Source organism: Martes martes (genome assembly GCF_963455335.1).
Source record: "Martes martes genome assembly, chromosome: 7".
In the NCBI taxonomy this organism is placed as follows: domain Eukaryota; kingdom Metazoa; phylum Chordata; class Mammalia; order Carnivora; family Mustelidae; genus Martes; species Martes martes.
In genome coordinates, this window is record NC_137894.1 from 61,669,956 (window position 1) to 61,690,372 (window position 20,417).

The following is a 20,417-nucleotide window of genomic DNA, read 5'->3' on the forward strand; positions in this document are numbered from 1 at the left end:
TCACACAGGCCCGTGGTAAGTTTCCTGAATTGGGCCCATGCTGCATTGAACTGAGCTGACTTGAACCCAGCACCTGCAGCTTTGGGCTTGTCTCCCACCTGTCCCATCCATGGGGAGCTTGGTCAAGTGGCAGGTCAAGTGGCAGCTTCTTACCTCGGGGGTCAGATTCCGAGGACAGTGCTTATGTTCAGCCACACCTAGTAGGCACACAAAGATAAAACCCTTCTTAAAATTTTTGGTTCCCAGGCATTCGGCACTTCCTGAATTTGCTATAGTATAAAATGGATTTAAAGAACAAAGGGCCTTTAAAAATGAAGAGATTATGGAAGGAAGGTTCAGCTGCCAAAACCTGTGAAAGGAGCAACTGGGAGGAGGGAGGGAATGCACCCAGACAAGGTGTGACAGAGGGATCTTTCTGTGCAGCTGGCCGCCAGTAAGGACTTCCCACCAGCTTTCCTAAGGTGCCACCGCAGGCCCCCTCTGCCCAGAGAACCTGACACTTCCTTGGGTTGCCTTTTTGACAGCTGTGTGCTTTTCCCTAGGAAACACACATGGATGCACAGGCAGGAGTTTTGCAAGACACTAACAGGGTTCACGGAGTCTCCTTCCTCCAACACAGCTTGACCCTCTGTGTATGCGCTGCTGATGCAGAAAGACCATGAATTTTATACGAGTGAACTTCACGCACATTACCAAGGTAGTGCTTTTTTGTCAAAATCAATGGATCAATTAGACACACAAAATACTCCTGAGCCAGATCACAATCTACCTGCCCCCCACCCCCAACAAAACAAGCGCGACAAGAGCTGCCCCACCATCTAATTTGTTAGGGAGTGGCTGGTGAGTGGAGACTTTGCATATTAACTTAACCTTATAGGGAGTTATACAGAAGTCGCTACTGTTGGCAAGGAGGTAACAGGGCCCCAGGCTCCAACAGGATGGAATATTTAGGCACTGCTAAGTGGCCAGGCCATTAGTACAGCCATTAGCTCTACTGTTGTGCCCACCTTCAAGCCCACCTGGGACTTTGCAGCCTGCTAAAGGGAAGAGTCAGGTGAGAATAACTAGATAGGAACCCCTTGATAAAGAAAACAAGTTTATTTTAAAAAGCTCTAATGTTCTGCCCTGTGCTTGGCCCCTGGTTGGAGCTATGGTTGAGAGTTAGTACCCGTACAGGGCTGAAGGCAGAGAAGGTGCAGGGTAAAAGCTGGGTTTCTGGCGGGTCAGCCCCACCTCCCGTGTTGTGCATTTTTAAGATGGCAGCAGTCCAGCTCCTGGTGGTAAGAAAATGTCGATTCCCAAGATTGATGTTTTAACTTTCTCCACAAGTTAAGCAGAAGTCATCTGCCTCTGTCATGATTTCCAAACCACAAAGTTTTAAGGGATGCTGGGGTAGCAGCAAATGGGGCTCAAGTCCTAGGTCATCAAGCCCACACATGTCATTTAATAATCCAAGTAATAAATGCCAACTCTTCGGCTCCAGGACTGGAGTCTCTAGGCTTTGCCTTCATAATCTTCAATCAGGCGAACCCTCCTCCTTCCTCTAGGACTCGGGTGGTGAGCCTGCAGTCGGTGGGATGCCAGGCAGCCCCACACTTCCTTCACACGTGAGCAGGAAGCCTGACAGACTCAGCTACTCCTTCCTCAGCAAGGGTCAGCAGTGAGCACACGGAGTGGGGCATGGGGCCTCCTCCTGAGGCATAATCAGCCGGGATTCCAGGGTTCTGGTCAGACACCCAAGACATGGTTGCTTCCAAGCCCTAGCTCTGGGCCAGCACAGTTCCCCGGTTTGTTTGCACCAACTCACAAGCTCTTAGCTGGGGTTCTGGCATATGAGGCTCAGCTAGAAACAGGTGGAACAGTGTCGCTAATTCCTCAGAGAAGTCCTGGAATAAGCAGAAAGATGACAGACAACACTGACTGACACATAATTCTGGATGGTACAATCTTTCTACTAAAAGGCAATATCCAATATCAAGCCCGGCTAACCAGTGAGTAGACAACCTTATTTTTTCCCACCTGCCTTCTACACTGAAATGGATGTGACCCCTTTACCCAGGAGTACTCTGGGACGTTCAAGTTCCACCAGGGAGAGTGAAATCTGACAGCAGACTCCACCACGGAGTACTTCACCACCAACATGTTTCATCTTGACAAACCGTAGGAGGTATAAATCATTCTGCCCTAGATCACAATAACATTAAGTACCAGCTGAGATTAAAATCTAGGTTATTCTGATTTTAAAAACTCCTACTCACGGTACCACGCTGCTTTCCAACTACCTACCTGCCTTCCCTCTTCCCTCCCCCGACATCATCTCAGGGCGGTCTTGAAGATACCTGACAAAATCCACTGAGCTTTGGGAAGATCTGAAGAATGCCTGGGCCCCGTCACTTGCCTCATTTCAGGATAAAAGGGCATATGACACCTGTTCTCTGTCCAGGTATGAGGAGATGAGAACTCCTTACCTTTGGCCACTGGGCATCACGGAGGCTGCCCAGGCAGGCCTCTATCTCCTTCCGTCCCATGAGCCCTTTCTCTACCAGCTCCCGGAGCAAGAAGAGGAGCAGGTCCCACTGCAACACATACGGAGGAGGTCAGGGTGGCTAGGAACACACAGTGACCTTGACTGATCCAGAGGACAGAAAACTGCCGCAGAAGCTGCCTGGAGCCCACGCTAGGGTGTCAAACTGAGCACCACTGCCAGAAAAGGGGAGTAAAGGAACCCCGCCCACAGCGGTGGGGTTAGAACAGGACTGCAGAGGGCTAAGGAGCCTGACTGCCCCCGGTCTGCCGGCTCACCTCCCTTGGCCGAGTGTCTGCCAGAAGCCCCACATTTCTTGGGCTCAGCAGCAGTTGCAGTGGAACTGGCACCTGAAAGTCATCCTTCCACAAGGAGAGCAGCACGTGCAGGAGCCTTCGAGCCTGCCCTCTCTCTAGCCCGCGGGGTGATGGGGGCCCAAGGACAGGGATGTGGTCTGCCACTGTGGGAAGAGAAGAAAGCCCAGCTTTAAGAGACGGAGGTAGGGTCCCCTAGCTGGCCCCTGGGAGGAAGAAGAAAACAAAGCTCCATGTGTGTCTTATCTTGCTTGTACCCAGCCCCAAGATCTGGGGGATCTGGCAAGAGTGAGAAGTCATGGAAAGAAGTCATACCAAGGAGGGATGCTAGATCCACAGAGCACTTTGCCAGATGCTGCTCGGCAGGCGGGCACAGGAACTGTGGGAAACAGGCAGGGAAAATCCTGGGCGTTAGCACCGTCCTTACAGCTGCGGCCTCAAGCCACTGCAGCTCCGGATCACGGGCGCCGGACAAGGACACCCAGCGGAGTGTCCCGCTGTGGCTCACCTGGCGGCACTGCAGCGTCTGGCCCAGCTGGCCCAGGAGCTGCTCCAGATGGTCCGGAGAAACTCCCTCCTCAGGGTCCCGGGGGCCCACAGCCAAAGACAGCACATCCTGGAGACAGCAGGGGTGGAAGGAGAGTGAGACTGCATACCCGGCTGGGACCTTGGAGGCCACAGAGAACGTGGCCTGGGGCAGGGATCAGCCAGTGGAAAGAGGCAGAAGGAAAAGGAAGACGGCCCCTGGATGAAGTGGCAGGGTCAAGGTGCCTTCAACCTGGGGCTCGGCCGGGATTGCACAGCTGGGAGAAGCAACCACGTGGACGCCAACAGATGAGGAGAGGGAGCAGGTCAGCCGAGGAACAACATGCTGCCTGAGCTTGAGATGTCCCTCATCTTCAGAGAAAGGAGAACCTAGCCAATTCCCAGAGAGCGCCTGACTTAGCAAGCACATAGTGGATTTTCTCTCTCTCAGGCTTCTCTGTTCATCTTCTCAGGAAAGTCGTTTCAGTAGAGAAAACCAGTAGCTAATGGCCATTTAGCCTTTTCTTCTCCCTCCCAGATACTCTCCATCTTTAGTCATTCCTCCTTAGCCCTAGTCCTAATCTTTGGCCCTACCAATAAGTAAAGAGTTGAGGCTCTGCCCCACTGCTCAACTCTGCTGCTGTAGCACAAGAACAGCCTTAGGCAATTCATAACTGAACCAAGTGTGGCTGTGTGCTGACCCCTACTCTAGACAGGTTCTAAATTTTTCAGATTGAGAGCAATGATAGTTTATTCTTACCATCTATAACTAAATAAGCATCACCTCCCACAGAGGAGAACATTACTGAAATCCGATCCCAAAAGCAGGTAACTGCCCCTTAGAGACTTTCCTACCTGTTAATACCAGACAGGCCCTCGTGACCAGGCTCCCACTGGCACCTGTGTAATATGCAGCCCCTCCCAAACTTTCCCATCTGCCCGCTTCCCCTTTCGGGTGACTCAAGTACCAGAAGTCCGAGAAGAGCAATGAGGAAAACCGTTCAGTTCAGCTCTGCCCCACCGAACCCCATTGTCATGATGGACACTGGACTAGCTGCACAACACAGAAAGCAGCTACACGAGACACTGTAGCAGACGCGAGGAAGGAGGGAGACCAGGAAAAAAGCGGGGAGAGGGCAGAGGGGAGGGGCGCAGGGAGGAGGGGAGCTGTGTACTTTGATCTCGGAGATGAGGTGGGAGGGGAGGGGAGCGTGGTGCTCACAGGCTCGGGAGCAGCCCCTCCGCTCCCCCCGGGCAGCTGCTTCGGGACCCTGGGCTCGAAGTGTGCGACTCACTGCCGCCTTCACCTCTCTCCTGATCAGTGCTGCAGGTCAAAGGGAAAACAGAAAAGGGGTCACACCACGCCAACGCATGCCCAGCACCATTTCCAGCTGCCTGGTGTTCCATCTCCCCAAGGGCCTCACACTTTCTGCCAGTCCACTTTGGAAGAACCTGGCCAGCCCTCCCCTAGCCAAGACCTTACCTGTGATGTTGGCTGACAACCAAGTACAGGCTTTCTCTGTTGCAAGCCCCACAGCAATGTTCTCTGCGCTGCTTAGAACCTGTGACCCAGAAGAACTGTAGCGTCAGGGGCCCAGGGAAGCTTGCGGATGACATGAACATGCAAGGCGCCCCCAAGGCCGGGACCAACCCACGGGCCCACCCGCCATCAGCAGCCTCACGCACGCACAGCCCATGGCACACTCTCCCACCACGACACTAGTGTGCAGGCTCTCGGCCTCCTCCCTACTTACAGCTGCTGGGGTCTCCTCGGGAAGCAGTGCCCGTACAGCCCCAGGGCTTTTCTTCTGACAGAACCTGAAAAGAAACAGAGGCTTTCAGTGATGGCTAGAGATTTCAGCCTGGCTCACAGAAGGAAAGGCCAAGGGCACCCATCACCTGAACCAGGATGGCCCTGCCTTGTGGAGGGTACAGTGGGGTGGGGTGGGGGGAAGAGAAGCACTGTCAGTCCTGAGCCCAGCCCTGATCCCTGATGCTGGGAGGGATGGGACACCCAATCCCCTGCTCTTCCAAATTCAACTTCGGACTTTGGGTCCTAAAGCCCAAGATACGAGCCTACAGAGGAAGCAAGAGAACGGAGGGGGGGGGTGAATTGGAGAGCACATGGAATAAAAGAATGTGTGAAAAAGTCAGAAAAAGAAAAGCTGAGAGCGCGGATGAGGGTCCAAGTAGACCAGTATCTCTTACTCCCGCCCCTGGGTCAATGCCTGGGCCCCATGGGGGCACAGCTGGGAACATAAGATCTCCAACAGCTGGGCTGGATCTCCCCCGTCCTGTCCCTGTGTCACCAGCTGCTCCTGAAGAAGTGACTCGGCCTGGCGCACCAGATCTGCCACCAGCGTGGCCCTGCAGCAGGGACAGAGAGGCTTGGAGGTAGCTGAGGGAGCTGAATCAGAAAGGGGCTACAAATTCAAGGAAATCTGGTCAGAACTAACTTCAAAGAACGTTAGCAGTTTGAGCCTCCCCACCACATCCTTCCCCTCAAGCTAACTTGCCTCCGACTGGCAAGACATTAGGAGATTTAAAAGGGGGAACACGTGAGGGAATAAGCCCGCACCCCTCCATGGATCTGCCTTCCCAACCCTCTCAACCCTCACTCACTTGATGTGTTTGACACAGTTAGAGCCAATTCTCTCTGCCACAAACTCCACAGTCCTGCGCAGGGAAGGCGGCTGGTTGTGGAAAAAGGCTTGGGCCAGCTGTGCCTATGGGAAGGAAGGAACAGTGCGTCAAGTTTCCTTTCTCTTTCCCTCCCGGCGCCCCCTGCCTCCACCCAGCCCCTCACCTGCAGTCCCTGGCTGGTCCGGGGAGGCTGGGCTCCAAGGCCGGTGGTGGTGGTGGGAGTGATCTTCCTCACAAAGCCCCCACTCCTCCCACTGCTGCCCGACACCCAGGATGCGAGCAGTTTTCGGAGCTCTCCTGCATCAGGGAAGCCCAAGTGCTTAGTTCCAGAGCCACCCCTACGCTCCCAGGCATATTGGGTTTTAAGTATTTGTGGAGTAAAATGGCTGAGGCCACTTTACTCCACAAATACTTGTGGAGTACGCCTAAGGAGAAACGCCTAAGGAGAACAAGGTGTTTGGGTGTGAAGCCTACAGGTTGCCTGCTGGGTACTCATAAAGGGACAGGCCGAGGACCGAGGACCCTGGGCGGCAGAGCATCAGTGTCCTCACCAATATAGGGGCAGCAGGTGTAGAGCAGGTGCTGGTCCACCACAGGCATGCCATCCTTGGGGAGAGAACAGAGCAGAGCTAAGGAGGCAGGTTTCTCTTCCTTCCCACTATGCCAGAAATGGGACAGTCGGGGAAGACAGTTACTCTAGGAATTCCCAGCCTGCCTGCCTCCTTTATTCCTCCCACCCCCACGGCTCTGGCTGGACCCCAACACTCACCAACCCAAGCTCTGAAGCTACTGTATCCACCTCCAAGGCATCCAACTGACCCTCTTCCAGAAAGAATAGGTCCTCAGGGACCGTGGGAATCTGACAAAAGATCAGGGCAGTGCAAGCTGCAGTCTGCACTAAAGACCTCATGGCTCCAGGAGCAAAGCAACCTTCCTCCGAAACCACAGGATTCCCATCGCCCCCGTCCACCTCCCATCTTCTGAGTCTGACCTCAATCAGACTCAGATATTCTCCCACTCCCCAGCTCCCGCCACACTGGCTGCCTCCCTTCCCCAATCTGGATCTTCCCTCACTCCACTAACCTGGAAAAGCCAGCCCAGGACAGCCAGCAGCAGCAACTTGTTCAGGAAACACATCTCCCCTTCACTTTCCTTTGACAAGACCAAGCTCCTAACAGGAACATTGGGGCCAAGAAAGAAATGGAAGGGAGTAAAAGAAAGCTATCACAGGGAAGGTAATTCTCAAAAGTAGCCCAAAAGGAGACAGCTGTCATGCAGGCGAGCAGAATCTCCTCACCGCCCTTTCCCAGATCTGTATTCCCTCTCAGCTGGGCCACAGGAGTCAAAAAGGCCCAATCGAAGTGCAAGAAACCTCCCCGGTTCTGCCGTGGACCTGGGATGCATCTCCCCTCGGGATTAGCCTTGGCCTGGGCTATGTGGCCTCCTCCCTGACAGTGCCCTCAGCTCTAGCCCTGCCCTCACTACACTCACCGGTGTAGGTGCAGCAGGACAGTGAAGATGCTGCGGTAATAGTCCAGCAGGGGCACGATGTGGTCAGCGAGGGAAAGGAATTCCACTAGCCAGGGCACGGTGAGCACGGCTCGGCGGGCCCGCAGTCCCTGCTGCAGCAGAGCCCGCACGTCCAGGGCCGGGGGCACCTGGTGGGGCAGGGCTCGATCAGTAGATGAGGTTGGGGGCCAGACATGCCCTTCAACTCCAGGACTCTGGGGCCCCTCTCAGCCCTCCTTACCAGAGCCCCCATTCACCTGGCTCCTCAGGGCCAGAATAGAGTCCTGGAGCTCACGGGTGGGGGGTGGCTCGGGCCCCCGGTATGGCAGGAAAGCCACAAAGCCCAGGAATTTAGCCAGAAGCCTCAGGCTGAGCAGCACCATGGCAAACTGCCTCCGTTCACCCTGCAAGGGATCAGGGAAGTAAAAGGTCCTAAGCATAGGGCTTCTAGAATAATTATGAATCTGTTATAAATTATTGAAAATAGCCCCTCCCTCCTAGGTCAGAACGCTGTATTCTTCCTCATTCTGCTTTCTAACCTGCCAGTCCACGTCTGACTCCCCATCTTCATCACTAGGCTCAGGTTGGGGCAGGGCAAGGCTGTTGAGCTCCCGGATCTTCAAACTCAGACTGTCCATGAGATGCTGATTAAACTGGAAGCTAGGAAGGAAGGGGAAAAAAAAAAAGAGAGAGACTGGCAGAGGTGTAGAAAGACCCAGAATAGAGAAGAGGTGCTGCAGATAGAAAGGCACAGTGGGGTACAGAGGGGAGGCAAAGGAACAGTGAGGTTACCTATGTAGGTAAGAGAATGAGAAGGGAAACAGAGGCAGAAGTGTGAGCTGCAAGGAGCCCGGCCATTGCCCAGTCCCACCCTGTTAGATTCCAGGCAAAGAGAGAGACAACTGTTGCCCTTCTCGAAAGACCAACCTCTCCTGGCCCTAGCCCCACTCCCTGCAAGACACAGGGGACCTTTACCTGCTGGCACTCAGGATGAAGTCCCTGAAGAAGCCCTGACAGCCTGGGAAGGTGGGGGGTGGGCAGGGTCCCCCGCTGCTCTGAGGGGCCACAAGCCTTTCCTGCAGGCGCCGCAACCGCCCCAGCTTGTCCGCTCCAAGCATACTTAATACATCCGGAGCCTCCCCCAAGACAGTGCCCCCAGCACTACCAGGACTCTGACACATCTGAGGCAGAGGAAAGAGGAGACAAATAAACAACCCCTAAGTTTTTCCAGAAAGGAGGACTGAACAAAATAGGGTAGAAGTAATGAACATTTAGGGAATGCCAACCCCGTATCAGGTGCAACAGATCTGTTTTTCAAAATAGGGATGATATTGTTTTGTAGGTGAAGAAGCTAAAACTGCAAGGTGGAACATTTGCCTAGGGTCCCTGGAGCTAGAATTTGAAATCAGGCCCGAGTAGTGCGCCAGTGCTCTCTCTACCACAGCACAAATTGAGGCAAGGAAGTAGTGAGAGGCTGCAGGCGGGCAGGGCGTGCAGGACTCATGATAGAGGGGTCTGGCTCCTCTTCGACTGCCTGATTTTGGCCACTGCTCCCCCACCCCCAACGGAACAGAAGTGTTCAAACTCCAGCCCAGGACTTGCCTGGCTGTCCGCCCCATCCCAGAGTGCCAGTCATTACTTGGTTGTCTTTAATACCTACTGTCCCCTATAATTTCCTGCTGGGGCTATTACCTGGAGAAGTTGTTTCTGGAAAAGCCGAACAAAATGGCTATGACTGCAGGCTGCAGAGAGCTGACCCATCATGGCTCTGTGGAGTAAGAGGCAGGAACAGAATGTGAGGGAAGGAGGAAGGGGGCAGAAGTCTGAGCGAATGAGCTCTTCAGTCCTTTACCAGGGGCCCCGAGCAGACTTCGGCCAGAGCTGGCCAGCACAAGGTAACAGGTAAGTACACCTCACAGTAACAGGTAAGGGACTTCCTTCCTTCCTCAGCACCAGCATCCCTCAAGGCTACAGATACACTTAACCTGACAAGAAATAGTACCACCCCTCTCATCTTCAGTCTACACTGGGCTCCAGTGAGTTTCATGACCCAAGTGGAAGGCAAATCCCTGGACAGAGGATACTCTCTCTGCACCTCATCTCACTATGTGAAGTCCTCAGAACTGCTGAACTACGTGATGGAGAAAATGGGAGGTTGGAAATGGTCTAACCAGTGACTTGGGCCAAGTACTCCGTCACTCAAGCAATTTGGAGAAAGGGTTTTGCACTTAACTAGACATTAGCCATCACAGAACAAGTCTGGGTCACGTCTGAGTGCAAGGAGCTAGCCAAACAAATCCCTTCTGAGTTGGGCCAAAGCTGCCAGTAACTAGAGATGAAGGAGCACAGAGGTAACTGCGGGCTAGGGGTCGGGGAAGAGCCCCCCTCCAGTCAGCTACCAGAACACCACTAAGCTGCCCACTGCTGGAAGCAAGAGAGACAAGGTGACCGGTGTGGGAGCACCTACCTGATCCTGCTGCCCAAGCCCTTCTCAAAATCCCAGCCAGGCTCCTCGTGCCGATCTTCCCACTCTCGAAGCACCTCAAAAAACACGTCCCTGACGGACACAAGAATGCCTGATCAACTGAGATATGGGTGACCTCACCGACTACCAGGAGGACCTTCTCTAGCTCAGAGGAATAGAGAACGGGACAATCCACAGCCCCATTCCTTTTCCTCTCCAAAGTTCTCTAGATGATGATAATGCTGCAGACCCAGTGGCAGCTCATCAAAGGACTCACAGACCCCAGTGTGCAGCAAAATCCGGTTCTCTCTTATTGGAGAACCCCGTGACTAAAGTCATACACCTGTGAGAAAGCTGCTAAAATCAGAGGTTCAAGTCCACCGCAGGAAACAAAATGAAGGTACGTGGCCATTCTGATGGTTGGAAGGGAAGGGCCCAGTGGTGCTAACCTACCACCTGCTAGTGCCAAACTCCTAGTTTCTATGGAAACAACATAGGCTGCCTATCCCAGAGAAAATGTCACCTCGTTCCCTCCCCAAAGTTCCCTTTTCTTATCACCTCTGTTTTTTAAAAGTATGAAAGGCTCGGTCACTGGAGAAGTTGGCACGATTGTCTGTTTCTGGCTGAAAGGAGACAGCTTGAGCAGAGGGTGGCATCGCCAGAGAGACCTAAAATACGGGAGTGACATTAGGGATGGAACCCTCACAGATCGTGCTCAGAAAACTTCACCCCCGTATTTCTGCCCAGAGTTAGCCCACGTTGACGGTAGGGTGGTGGGCGCCAGGCTGCCTGAAGGATGAGGCTGGGGAAGGTGAGGTCAGGGCTAGGCAGGGTCCCTACCTTGGCAACACTGCCCTCATAGGCAGCTCGGAGGCGGCCTTGCAGAGCAGGTGAGAAGCACAGCAGCCGCTCGTTCTCAGCCAAGAGCTTCAAGGTCCCTTTGTCCAGGTAGGAAAGAACCCTACAGGGACAAGAGCGCATCTGACTGAGAAGGGTATGCACTGCAAATAGGAAGCGGGCACCTGTGCACCACAGAGAACATTATTGGGAACATGGAGCAGGTATGTAAGGCAAAGTCATGGGCCGAGCATTTAAGATGCTGGAGGCAAGGGGGGCAGGAAAGACCCCTATGGAGCAGGGAAAGATCAGACACAAACCCAAAGGGCAGATGCCAAGACTATAGGAGGCAATTTGATTCTTTCAGGAGTTAAATTCATAGCCTTGACACAAAATGATAGGCTACATGTAGGAAGAGGCCCAGGGTCACTGTGCCTTTGGAAAGCACAAGCACTTACCCCAAGTGGCCAGAGAAGCAAGTGGACAATGGGAATAAGGCTTAAATGCCTCAGCTGGGGAAACTCACTGAAACTGACGCTCCAAAACCTGCACTGCAAAGAAGACACAATCATGGACACTCTGGAACAGTGGGCTTTCCAGGGAATCTAGAAGGATAGTACCAAGTTGTCAGTTAAGAACTATTTCATCTCCACACCTCGTTTCCAAAAAGAGGCTTGCCCACTAACCTGGTGCTCCTGGACTTGGTTCAAGGTCACTGTCCTTGGTGGCCACCATCCTCCGAGCAGTAAGGAGCTGAAGGACGAAGAAAAGCTCCAAGAAGAGGTTTGGTACCAGGTTCTCTGGATATAAAAAGAAACCCCAGGGTGTTGGGCACCATTAGGAACCAAGGCTCAGTTTCGCACACCTTACTATTTCTCCTACCCCACACTTCCACAAGCATCCACTCCAGCACCCTTTGCTCCCACCCACCCGCAATGCATGAAGAGTAGACGAGGGCTATCAGCTCCAGGCGCTGGCGGGAAGACACTCTGGCAGGATCAGCGGATTCAGCTGTGAGGTTTCCTGTCCGGCTGGGAAGGGGAGGCCCCAATTCTGAGGTGGGACAGGTGGTAGAAGGTGACTGCTGCAGCTGCTTAGAGCTATGGGGACAGAAAGATGTCATGAGCAGTTCGCCTAGCTCCCCCCCCACCCCCGCCCCGGACCCCTACAGCCACACTCCAGTTCCTCCAGAGCAGATGTCCGCAGCCCAGGAAATAGACCCAGGGCTCCCTGGGGCAAACTAATCTCAGGGAAAAGCCCTACAGATGCCCCAGTGGGAGGAAGCTGACAACCCAGGGAGTGGCAAGGTCATACCGCTCCTTCCTGAGCATCTCCCGCTCCTCTTGCAGACTTCGGCACCCTGGGGGAAGGCCATGGCCCCAAGGGCTAGTGTCCGGGACTGAGGGTTGGGAACTGGGGACACAGTTGATTGGGGGTGAGGTGAAGCAGGTCTTGGGCTTGGAGAGTGACCGCTCTTCGCTCACCGGAGTTGGATTGATCCTGCGTGAAGGCTTCGTCCTGCTAAGTGGCCACAGGTTTTTCTCAAATTCCTACCTTCAAACATGTCCCCCTCCACCGCCTCAAGGGCGGGGGCTGCTTGCAAAATGCCCCTCACTACTGTGGTTATCTCACCCCCCCCACCTTCCGACCATTCCCACGCTCAACTGCGGAGCGCCCGGCCCTAATTTTCTGACTCCCCTCGCACAGCCTTCGTGCCACCCCGCTCACGGGGGAGGGCTGATTCTCACCCTGCAGGGCCGGAGGGTACCGAGCCTACGGGAGGGAACTCCTCCAGGTTGCTGAGGTTTGGCGGATCAGAGCGCACGAGGCTGGGGCTGCCGGGGCTGCCAGAGCCCCTGGACCTCCGGCCCCCAGCCCAAGGCTGACTCTCTCCGCCGACCCCCTCCTCCAGGCCCCCAGGACCGCGGCCTCCCCGCTCGCGGCCCGGCCCCGGGCCCCGCCTCCTGCCCCCGCGGCGGGCCGAAGGGGCCTCGGCGGCGGCGCTCGAAGGCTCGGTCGGAGGGAAGAGCTGGCTGCGCGCCCCGCGGCCGCCCCGCGGCGGGCCCCCCGGCCTCCCTGGCAGAGCTGCCGAGGAGCCCGGCGCCTTGGCGGGGGTTGGGGGGCCCTGCGGGAGGACGCGGCTGCTCTGCTCCCTCAGGAAGTTCAGCAGGAACGGCACGAATTCCTTCCGCAGTGGCCGGAGGGAGCTCAGCGCGGCCGCCTCCCCGGGGTCATCCTGAGGAAGAAAGCGGGAAGGGATGAGAGGATCAGCGGCCAGCCCGGCGCCACGAGCAGCCGGGACGGCAGGGCACGCTGAGGCGGGCGGCCCGGACAGCGGCCCCTAGTTGGAGCGCACTCGGCCCGGGCTGACAGCCAGGCACTCTCGAGAAAAGGGACCTGAGGGATGGTATCTCCCGCGGAAAGCAGATTCCGGTCAGGCCCGGGGGTGTGCAGGGGCTGTTACCTCGGAACTCTGGGCGCTGCGAGCGATCCACCTCACCGCCGCTGCGACCGACACCTCTTCTCGCAGCAGCGACTCCAAAACGGCCGCCATCCCGGTCGGGGCGCTTGAATGCGATTGCGCAGGCGCCGGCGCGCCACGGGCGGCCTGGGAGGGGCGGAGCCGGCCGGCGGAGCGACCGTTGGGCCGCTGGGCGGAGGGGCGGGGCAGAGGGGCGGAGCCGGGGCTTTCCCCGGCAGAGTTCGTGCTCAGGCCTTCGGGCAGGGCCGCAGACGGCTCCGCGCCCACGACCACAGCCCGGTGGCCCGCCAAGTAGAGCCCGTCGCACCGCGGTCGGCTAGGCCCAGCTCCGGCTGCCCGGGCGCGCGGGGCGACCTGTGGGGACTCGACATGACGGGAGACCGAGGACCCGGGAGAGCGGATGGATGGTAAAGATGAACAACTTTCCGGAGAAACACCTGCCTTCTGCGTTAAGCACACACTTTTCTTTCAAGAGTTTAGGCATTTTTTTTTCCCCCAAGATTTTTTTTCTTTGAGAGCGCAGAGGGAGAGGGAGAAGGAGACTCCTCGCTGAGCAGGGAGCCCGACTCTGGGCTGGATCCCAGGACCCCAGGTCGCCGAGATCACGAGCTAAGTGAGCCAAAGTAACCCACCTAGCCACCCAGGCGCCCCTCGAGAGTACGTTTTCTAGATTCAGCTGTCACCACCTTGAAGAAGTTAGGATAAAATTCGCCTAACCTCATTTGACCTTGTCTTTCTCAAAGGCTGAGTTTTCTATGCCCTGGCTCATGGGCACCCACTGATTTTCCAGCAGCCACCATCAACTGAAAGACCACTTAAGACTAAGAATTCTTGCAAGGACGATTTTTAGAATCCTCAGCCCGCAACCCTTAAATGCCTCAGGTGCACACAGAATCACCTGTCTGTATCTTTACACCAGGTTCTTATTTCAACTGCTCTGCAGCTGAAATGTTAAGAGGCACATGCTTGAGTTATTTCTTAATTTCTCTTATTTGGAAACCGTGATAGGCAGCTCTTTGGAGGTTGTTACTAGCTGAGATAAGAAGGGGAAATCTGGCAGGGAAAGACAGATGGCACTAACATCCCAGGTCAGACCACACAAGGTGGGGGAGAAGCAGTGCCCATGTGAGTGCCTCCTGAGAGTTCCTCTGGTTCAAAGGAAGGTCACAGGTGGAAAGGAGAGGGTGGGGGGGAGCAGGGTGATGGAGAGCAGGAATGACTAGTGCTTCCTGTGGAGAAGGAGAAAGTATGTTAAAAAATGAAGGACTAGAGGGAACTCTTAGCACTTGCTAGTTTTAAAAAAATATATTTTATTTGTCGGGGGGGGGGCGGTCACAAGTGGGGAATGTCAGGCAGAGCAGGCAGACGGAGAAGCAGGCTCCTCCCCAAGCAAGGAGCCCAATGCGGGACTTCATCCCAGGCAGCCGCTTCACCAGCTGAGCCACCCAGTTTTTAGATTTTATTTGGGAAAGAGAAAATCTCAAGCAGACTCCACACTCAGCGGGGAGTGGGACAAGGGGCTCAATCCCAGGACACTGAGATCATGACCTGAGGGGAAAGGGAAGAGTCCGACACTTAACCTGCTTAACCAACTAAGCCACCTAAGCACCTCTTAGCACTTGCAGTTTCATTACTTCATCTTCAGTTTTATTACATGGGGAACCATCTCCTTGTATTCCAGAACTCTGGCTTTTATCTGTAGGGGTACTGAACACATAGCTTCTAGTCAATCCACTGCTGCTTTTTCTAGGTCACTTCTGGATGTGGTACTGCATTTATAGCAACACCTTCTGTTCCCTGTTGGGCTTGTAACCTCTCTGGTGCATCCAATAACTTTATTACATTAGGAAAATATTATTTTCCCTTTTTGAAAGCAAACCATCACACAAACAAAACTACAGTGTGCATGCGGAATGAATATTTTATTACTAGATTATAAAAATAAAATACAAAATAATTTTAAAACAGAACTTAAAACACTGTACAAAGCTTTAATATGATACAAATGGGAAAATTAAATAAATAATTACACTTTTATGTACAGATGGCCTATACAAAAGCACTCCATGTTTCTGCCAATACTCTTATGTCCTCGGTTGCCTGAGCAAAAATGCATAAAGAGGGCTGCTTGGAGGGAAAAGGACAATACAATACCTTTGGAGGTATTTCAAAGAGCAACTTCTCATCACTCTGGTTTCATGAAGAGGAGGAGAAAGGGCGAAAACTGTGGGATTACTAAAGTCCTCTATCCTAACTTAACTGGTTTTGCTCAACAAGAAAATTCTTCTGGCTTATGGTTCAATCTGATAGAACAATTGCCAGTAGTTCCTAACTTTCAAGAATTATATCTAAGTCAAAACTAGATGTCTCCCCCTCTTTTTTCCTAAAAGCCGCAAGCCGATACATAAATGACCCAATGAAATCAGTGCTGGCGATTTTAGGAATGGAGCCGGGAAGGGGATGGGAACTGTGCAAGGCGGGGGAGTGTGTGGGCTCAAGCATGGGTCACCTTAACAGTTCTCTTCTTTGTTCAGCTCACTCAATCCAATTTCGGAGCCCCTAGTGGCAGAATGCTGTGTTTCTTTCATCTTCCTAACTATTTTTGAATGCTTTCTACCGTAGTGAACTAATTTATCTATCTTGTGAATCATTTAAAAAGAAAATAGTTTTGAAAAGTCCTAAGGGCTTTCCCCTCCCTGGGTTACTCCCTAAGATAAATCACATTCAAAACTCTAGTCACCTTGTTTATCATGGGTGAATGAAGAACAAAGCCCAGATTCCAAATATGGGGAAATGCTGTGAATGAATTTTTAGGGATTTTAAACTGTGTACTGTAAGGTGGGAAGAAAGGGTCATATGGCAAGGATAGTGTATATTAAAAACTTGGGTTTACACAATGTTTTCAGCTGGGTGAGTGAACAGTTCTGTACACAATATGAAACGGTATTAAACTACTGAAAAGAGAGGTAAAATTCCTATCATTAGTGTGTAAAGCTATGTCATGGGCAAATTCTCTAGTCACATAGGCCCAAAGATCTGCCTCACGGAATCCTATATTGTAGGTCGAGGAACCCAGAACCACTGGCCCATGGGTACTGAAGAGACATGGCAGCATCACCAGTGACACACACTACTATGCCCACACTGTCACTTCCAATTTAACAGGCAGACTCTCTTAAAGTTCCAAAGGATAATGAAGGAAAAGACTTCACTTCCTTTACATGTCCCCTTAGACCAAAGATCCGGCGAAGTGTAAGGAAATATTCAAGTCATTACTAAATGTTACTTGTTGGCTATTCAGTTTTTTTTGAGATCACATATAATAACCACAAAGTGATCCTGATCTAGTCACAAACTTTCATTTTCTGATCCAGATTTGCTCAAGGGGAATGATTAAACATCCAGCTTACATTCTGAAAGTCAGAGCAGATCATCACAACTCATTTAGACAAGGTACTGATGGGCCAGGACTCTGTCATTTCATGTCTAGCCAAGGATTTCTTAGGGACTGAGATGTGCAGCATCCACATTCCCCTTTAAAACACTAGGGATCCTGGTCCCATGTCCTGGAGCTCGCTAAGAACTAGAGGAATTCCCCAGACACCTCCGGCAGATCCCCCTTGCACTGTCGGCAGCAGATTCTGCAGGCTCCCGAAACTAACTGGGTTAACGTTCTCCTAATTCCAAAGGGGCAGCCAAACTACTGAGAAAATCCAATGAGAGATGTTTTCACACTCCTCCCCCATCCTCGCAGTGTACCTCAAAGTTCTACTGGGTGGGGGGAGGGGAGTGGGATGTTCTAACCACCAGGGGGCAGGGGGCGTTTCCGCTGCAGTTGCTACATGTTCCCTTGTTTAAGTTAAGGTCTAAACCCACACTCATGGATTCGGGACTTTGGTGAATATGGAGGACCTGTGGGGACGGCCATACTGGTTACACACCTTAATCTTGTAATACTTTTTGTGTTAAAACCTAGGTAACTCTTCTGCAAATAAACTGTACATACCCAAACTCAAGAAAGTTGGACAACGCCACTGTCATCAACCCTTCTATCTCTCCTCAGTGATACAGGTGCCAAAATATGTCTCCCTTTAGGCAAAGTCCCAACACATCTGTGGTAAATGCACATAAACAGAAGTGGGCAGAATATAAAAGAGTGAATGTAAACAACTTAATTCCAAAATACATGAACATGACAGAGGAATGATTCTCTAACATATGTTGTGTTTTGATAGATACAAAGAAATGAACAAAGTCTTGAAATGTGAAAACTTTGATCTCCAAGACTACATCTAGAGTTATCTACTAATTAATATACTTTCAAATAGCCAGAATAAGATGCCTTTTTTTCCCCTAAGCTGCTAAACTCTGAATTCCGGATCCTGTTTCTCCTATCACCAATTTCTAATGTTAGGTTAAGAATGTAGTTCCTAGAACAAAGAATCCTCTAGGGAAAAAGCATCTGTTTTTAATTCAAAGCTATCGGGTATAGAAAAACTTATTATAGTTTTAACTATCTGTGTGTGGGTTTATAAAACATGCACCAATGTACACTTTCTCCTCGTAGATTGAATGCAACCATAGAAACATTTGCATAAAAATCTGTGGCCTGGGAGGAATCTCTGATGATAACCAAAGAGCCACAAGTCCCCCTAGTGGTCAGGAGCTGAGCAGAGATACTGCACAACTAGTCCGCTGAATCAGTAAGCAGCTGGGATCTGCTTGGTATTTTAAAGCAAATAATACAAAGTGGATAATGACAACAGTGGGTATCAATTATCATGTTGCTACTTATCTAGGACTGGATTGACCTGGCAACTTTTACAAAAAAAACCCATTCACTTCACAACATGCAACTTAAGAAACGCAAGTGTGCTGGTGCCCTTGTCAGCAAGGCCAGCTTGCACCCGGAGGTGGGAATGACCGTGCCTGCCTGAGACTTCCCATTCAAAGATGTTTACAGTCTGTGCTTTAAGGTTACATTTGATAAGATCCTATTTCCTTTGTTCGCTATACATTAAAGTTAAATGCCTTTATGCTGTGCAAAAGATGACCGGTGAAATTTTAATATTTTAACCCATCTGTATACCCTGGAGATTTGGCAGCATAATGCAAGAAGAATGCTGCCGATGGGGACTGAGAGGTGCGAATCCATTTTCTGCTCCACCCAAGTAACTCCGGAGACTAGACATGGCGGGGTAAGGGCAAGTATGACTAGGGCTGCCATCGTGTTGTGAGAGGAGAAACCAGGATGCACCTGATTTTCGAAAGCTGATTTTCACTTTTGCCCCATACTACTTTTCATATAGTTTGGCATGACTTTAATTAATGGCCATGTGTCTCAGCTTAGATAAAATAATCAAAGTGGTTTAAAATTACTTGGATGATCTGTTTGTCACTGAAATCTGAAATATGCCATCACTAAAAAAAAACCCAAATAAATAAAAAATAAGTAACTAAAACAACAACCACCAACCAACTCATTCTCTGTATTATACCTTAAAATAAAGCAAAAACAAAAATCCTTGTGCCAAAAATGTTTCGCTCAGGGCTGCCAACTTCTCTTTTTAGCACGAGACACTGAATATCTAAAAGCACAAACTATGCTTTTAAAAACCATAAAGTAAATCTCTATATGATAGTACTTTTACGTGGACCTATTGGTATATGATATAACTAGTCTGTTTTCTTTTGAAAGTATCAGAGCTGAAACATCTTTGGTTAATGCTTTCCTCTACATGCAAGATGAAATATTCTTATACAATGAGACTATTTCTCTCTGGATACGGAGTTCGTCGGTGCCATCTGAAAAAGGGGGCAACATAGTGGAAGAGTTGGGAGAAAAACAGAAGAAACCAAGAGAGAGAAACACCCAATTGCCATGTTGCCATCACTGTTTGTTTCAACCGCTAGAAGAGAAATACCAATAAGAAATAACACACACACATGACTATAGCCTCATCTGCTTTTCCAATGGTTATGATGGGCACGCTTCTAATGACAGGGGTCAGGATTTAAAGCTGGCTACTTTTAGCACAATTTAGCTGATACAAGAGAAAAAAGAAGATAATTCCTTAATTGTAGACTGCTCCACTCCCCCACCATCCAAAAAATACTGAGGTGCAAAGAGGAATGTAGAATGGCAATTTTTAAGAGATTTTTTTCCCCTTTAAATCAATTTATGTCAAACCCATGATTATTGCCCCAGTTTATCCCCTTTAACCATAAGGACAGAATTATGTGATTAACGTGACAAATTTTTGAGCCAGTATTACAAGCGTGTCCCAGTAATTTATTCCCCTATCAAAATCTTTTAAAAGTGAAAATTAATAGCCTATCTTGGCTTGAAGGCTGCCAACCCTTGCATTATACACAAAGAAGGCAAGAAGAATCTGAAGGGTCCCATGCCAAGAACATATTTTCGGAAAATGAAGACAGGCGAGGCCCAAGTGTACACGAGGCACACAATAAAAAGGAATTTCACCATCTGTGATCTTGAAATTACAAATGGAGAAGGAGAAAGAATGAGTTTATATAAGCATATGTTTCTCTATATATTTATAAATATTTATATCATTTACCATGAAGACATGCAAGTAGTGTTATAGCAAATATTATACAATATCATACAGAAGGACTGGTCTTCCAGTATTACAGTTGCTTTAGTTAAATAGCAAATATGTCTTATCTATTGCATTCCTCTGTAGTGCTTGAAACCGGAGAGAAATTAAGATTCCACACTATGCTACATTTCTTATGGGAAATCGTATAGGACTCGATAGTGTTTGGAGTTTTGGGGTTTTTTTGTTTTTGTTTTTGTTTTTTAAAAACAGCTCCGCACAGAGAGAACGAGAGAAGACCAGTGCAGCTTCAGGGCAGCTTTGATGCAGCATCATTAGAATGTAGTGACCTGGTGAGGAAACAGACTTCTTTTTGTTTTTCTCCCCCCCCCCTTTTTTTTTTCTGGTTTCCAATTCAACCATATTCGATTTGGCAGCAAACACAAGGTCAAAGAGAAAGCACAGATGTTTGCTAGAAGGCAAATTGCAACAGCAAGCAGACCAATTTACCTGACCTCAATAAGGTCTGTACAACACAAAACACCTACAGAGTAGAAAA

The 20,417-nt window shown here is 50.9% G+C and overlaps 1 protein-coding gene across 3 annotated transcripts; it reads right to left on the reverse strand.

The window, feature by feature from the left end:
• Window positions 1-1,076: 1,076 nt before the first annotated feature.
• Window positions 1,077-13,379, reverse strand: CDAN1 (codanin 1). 3 transcript variants are annotated; one of them, XM_080808326.1, is made up of 28 exons: window positions 13,281-13,379; window positions 12,565-13,052; window positions 12,131-12,334; window positions 11,747-11,916; window positions 11,503-11,616; window positions 11,343-11,421; window positions 10,820-10,940; window positions 10,538-10,647; window positions 9,983-10,072; window positions 9,208-9,283; window positions 8,491-8,696; window positions 8,055-8,175; window positions 7,773-7,919; window positions 7,498-7,664; window positions 7,090-7,177; window positions 6,776-6,865; window positions 6,558-6,612; window positions 6,170-6,303; window positions 5,986-6,089; window positions 5,572-5,730; window positions 5,118-5,181; window positions 4,847-4,925; window positions 4,539-4,687; window positions 3,347-3,454; window positions 3,154-3,217; window positions 2,803-2,984; window positions 2,469-2,576; window positions 1,077-1,886 (listed from the first exon to the last, which is right to left on the reverse strand). In XM_080808326.1, the coding sequence occupies exons 1-28, from the start codon at window positions 13,368-13,370 to the stop codon at window positions 1,761-1,763; spliced, it is 3,693 nt and encodes a 1,230-aa protein (XP_080664452.1). In that variant the 5' UTR covers window positions 13,371-13,379; the 3' UTR covers window positions 1,077-1,760. The 3 variants fall into 3 exon arrangements, 2 of the variants coding, with proteins under 2 accessions (XP_080664452.1, XP_080664451.1); XM_080808325.1 differs by having other exon boundaries at window positions 12,131-12,337; XR_013967107.1 differs by having other exon boundaries at window positions 1,083-1,886; window positions 4,586-4,687; window positions 12,131-12,337.
• Window positions 13,380-20,417: the final 7,038 nt, after the last annotated feature.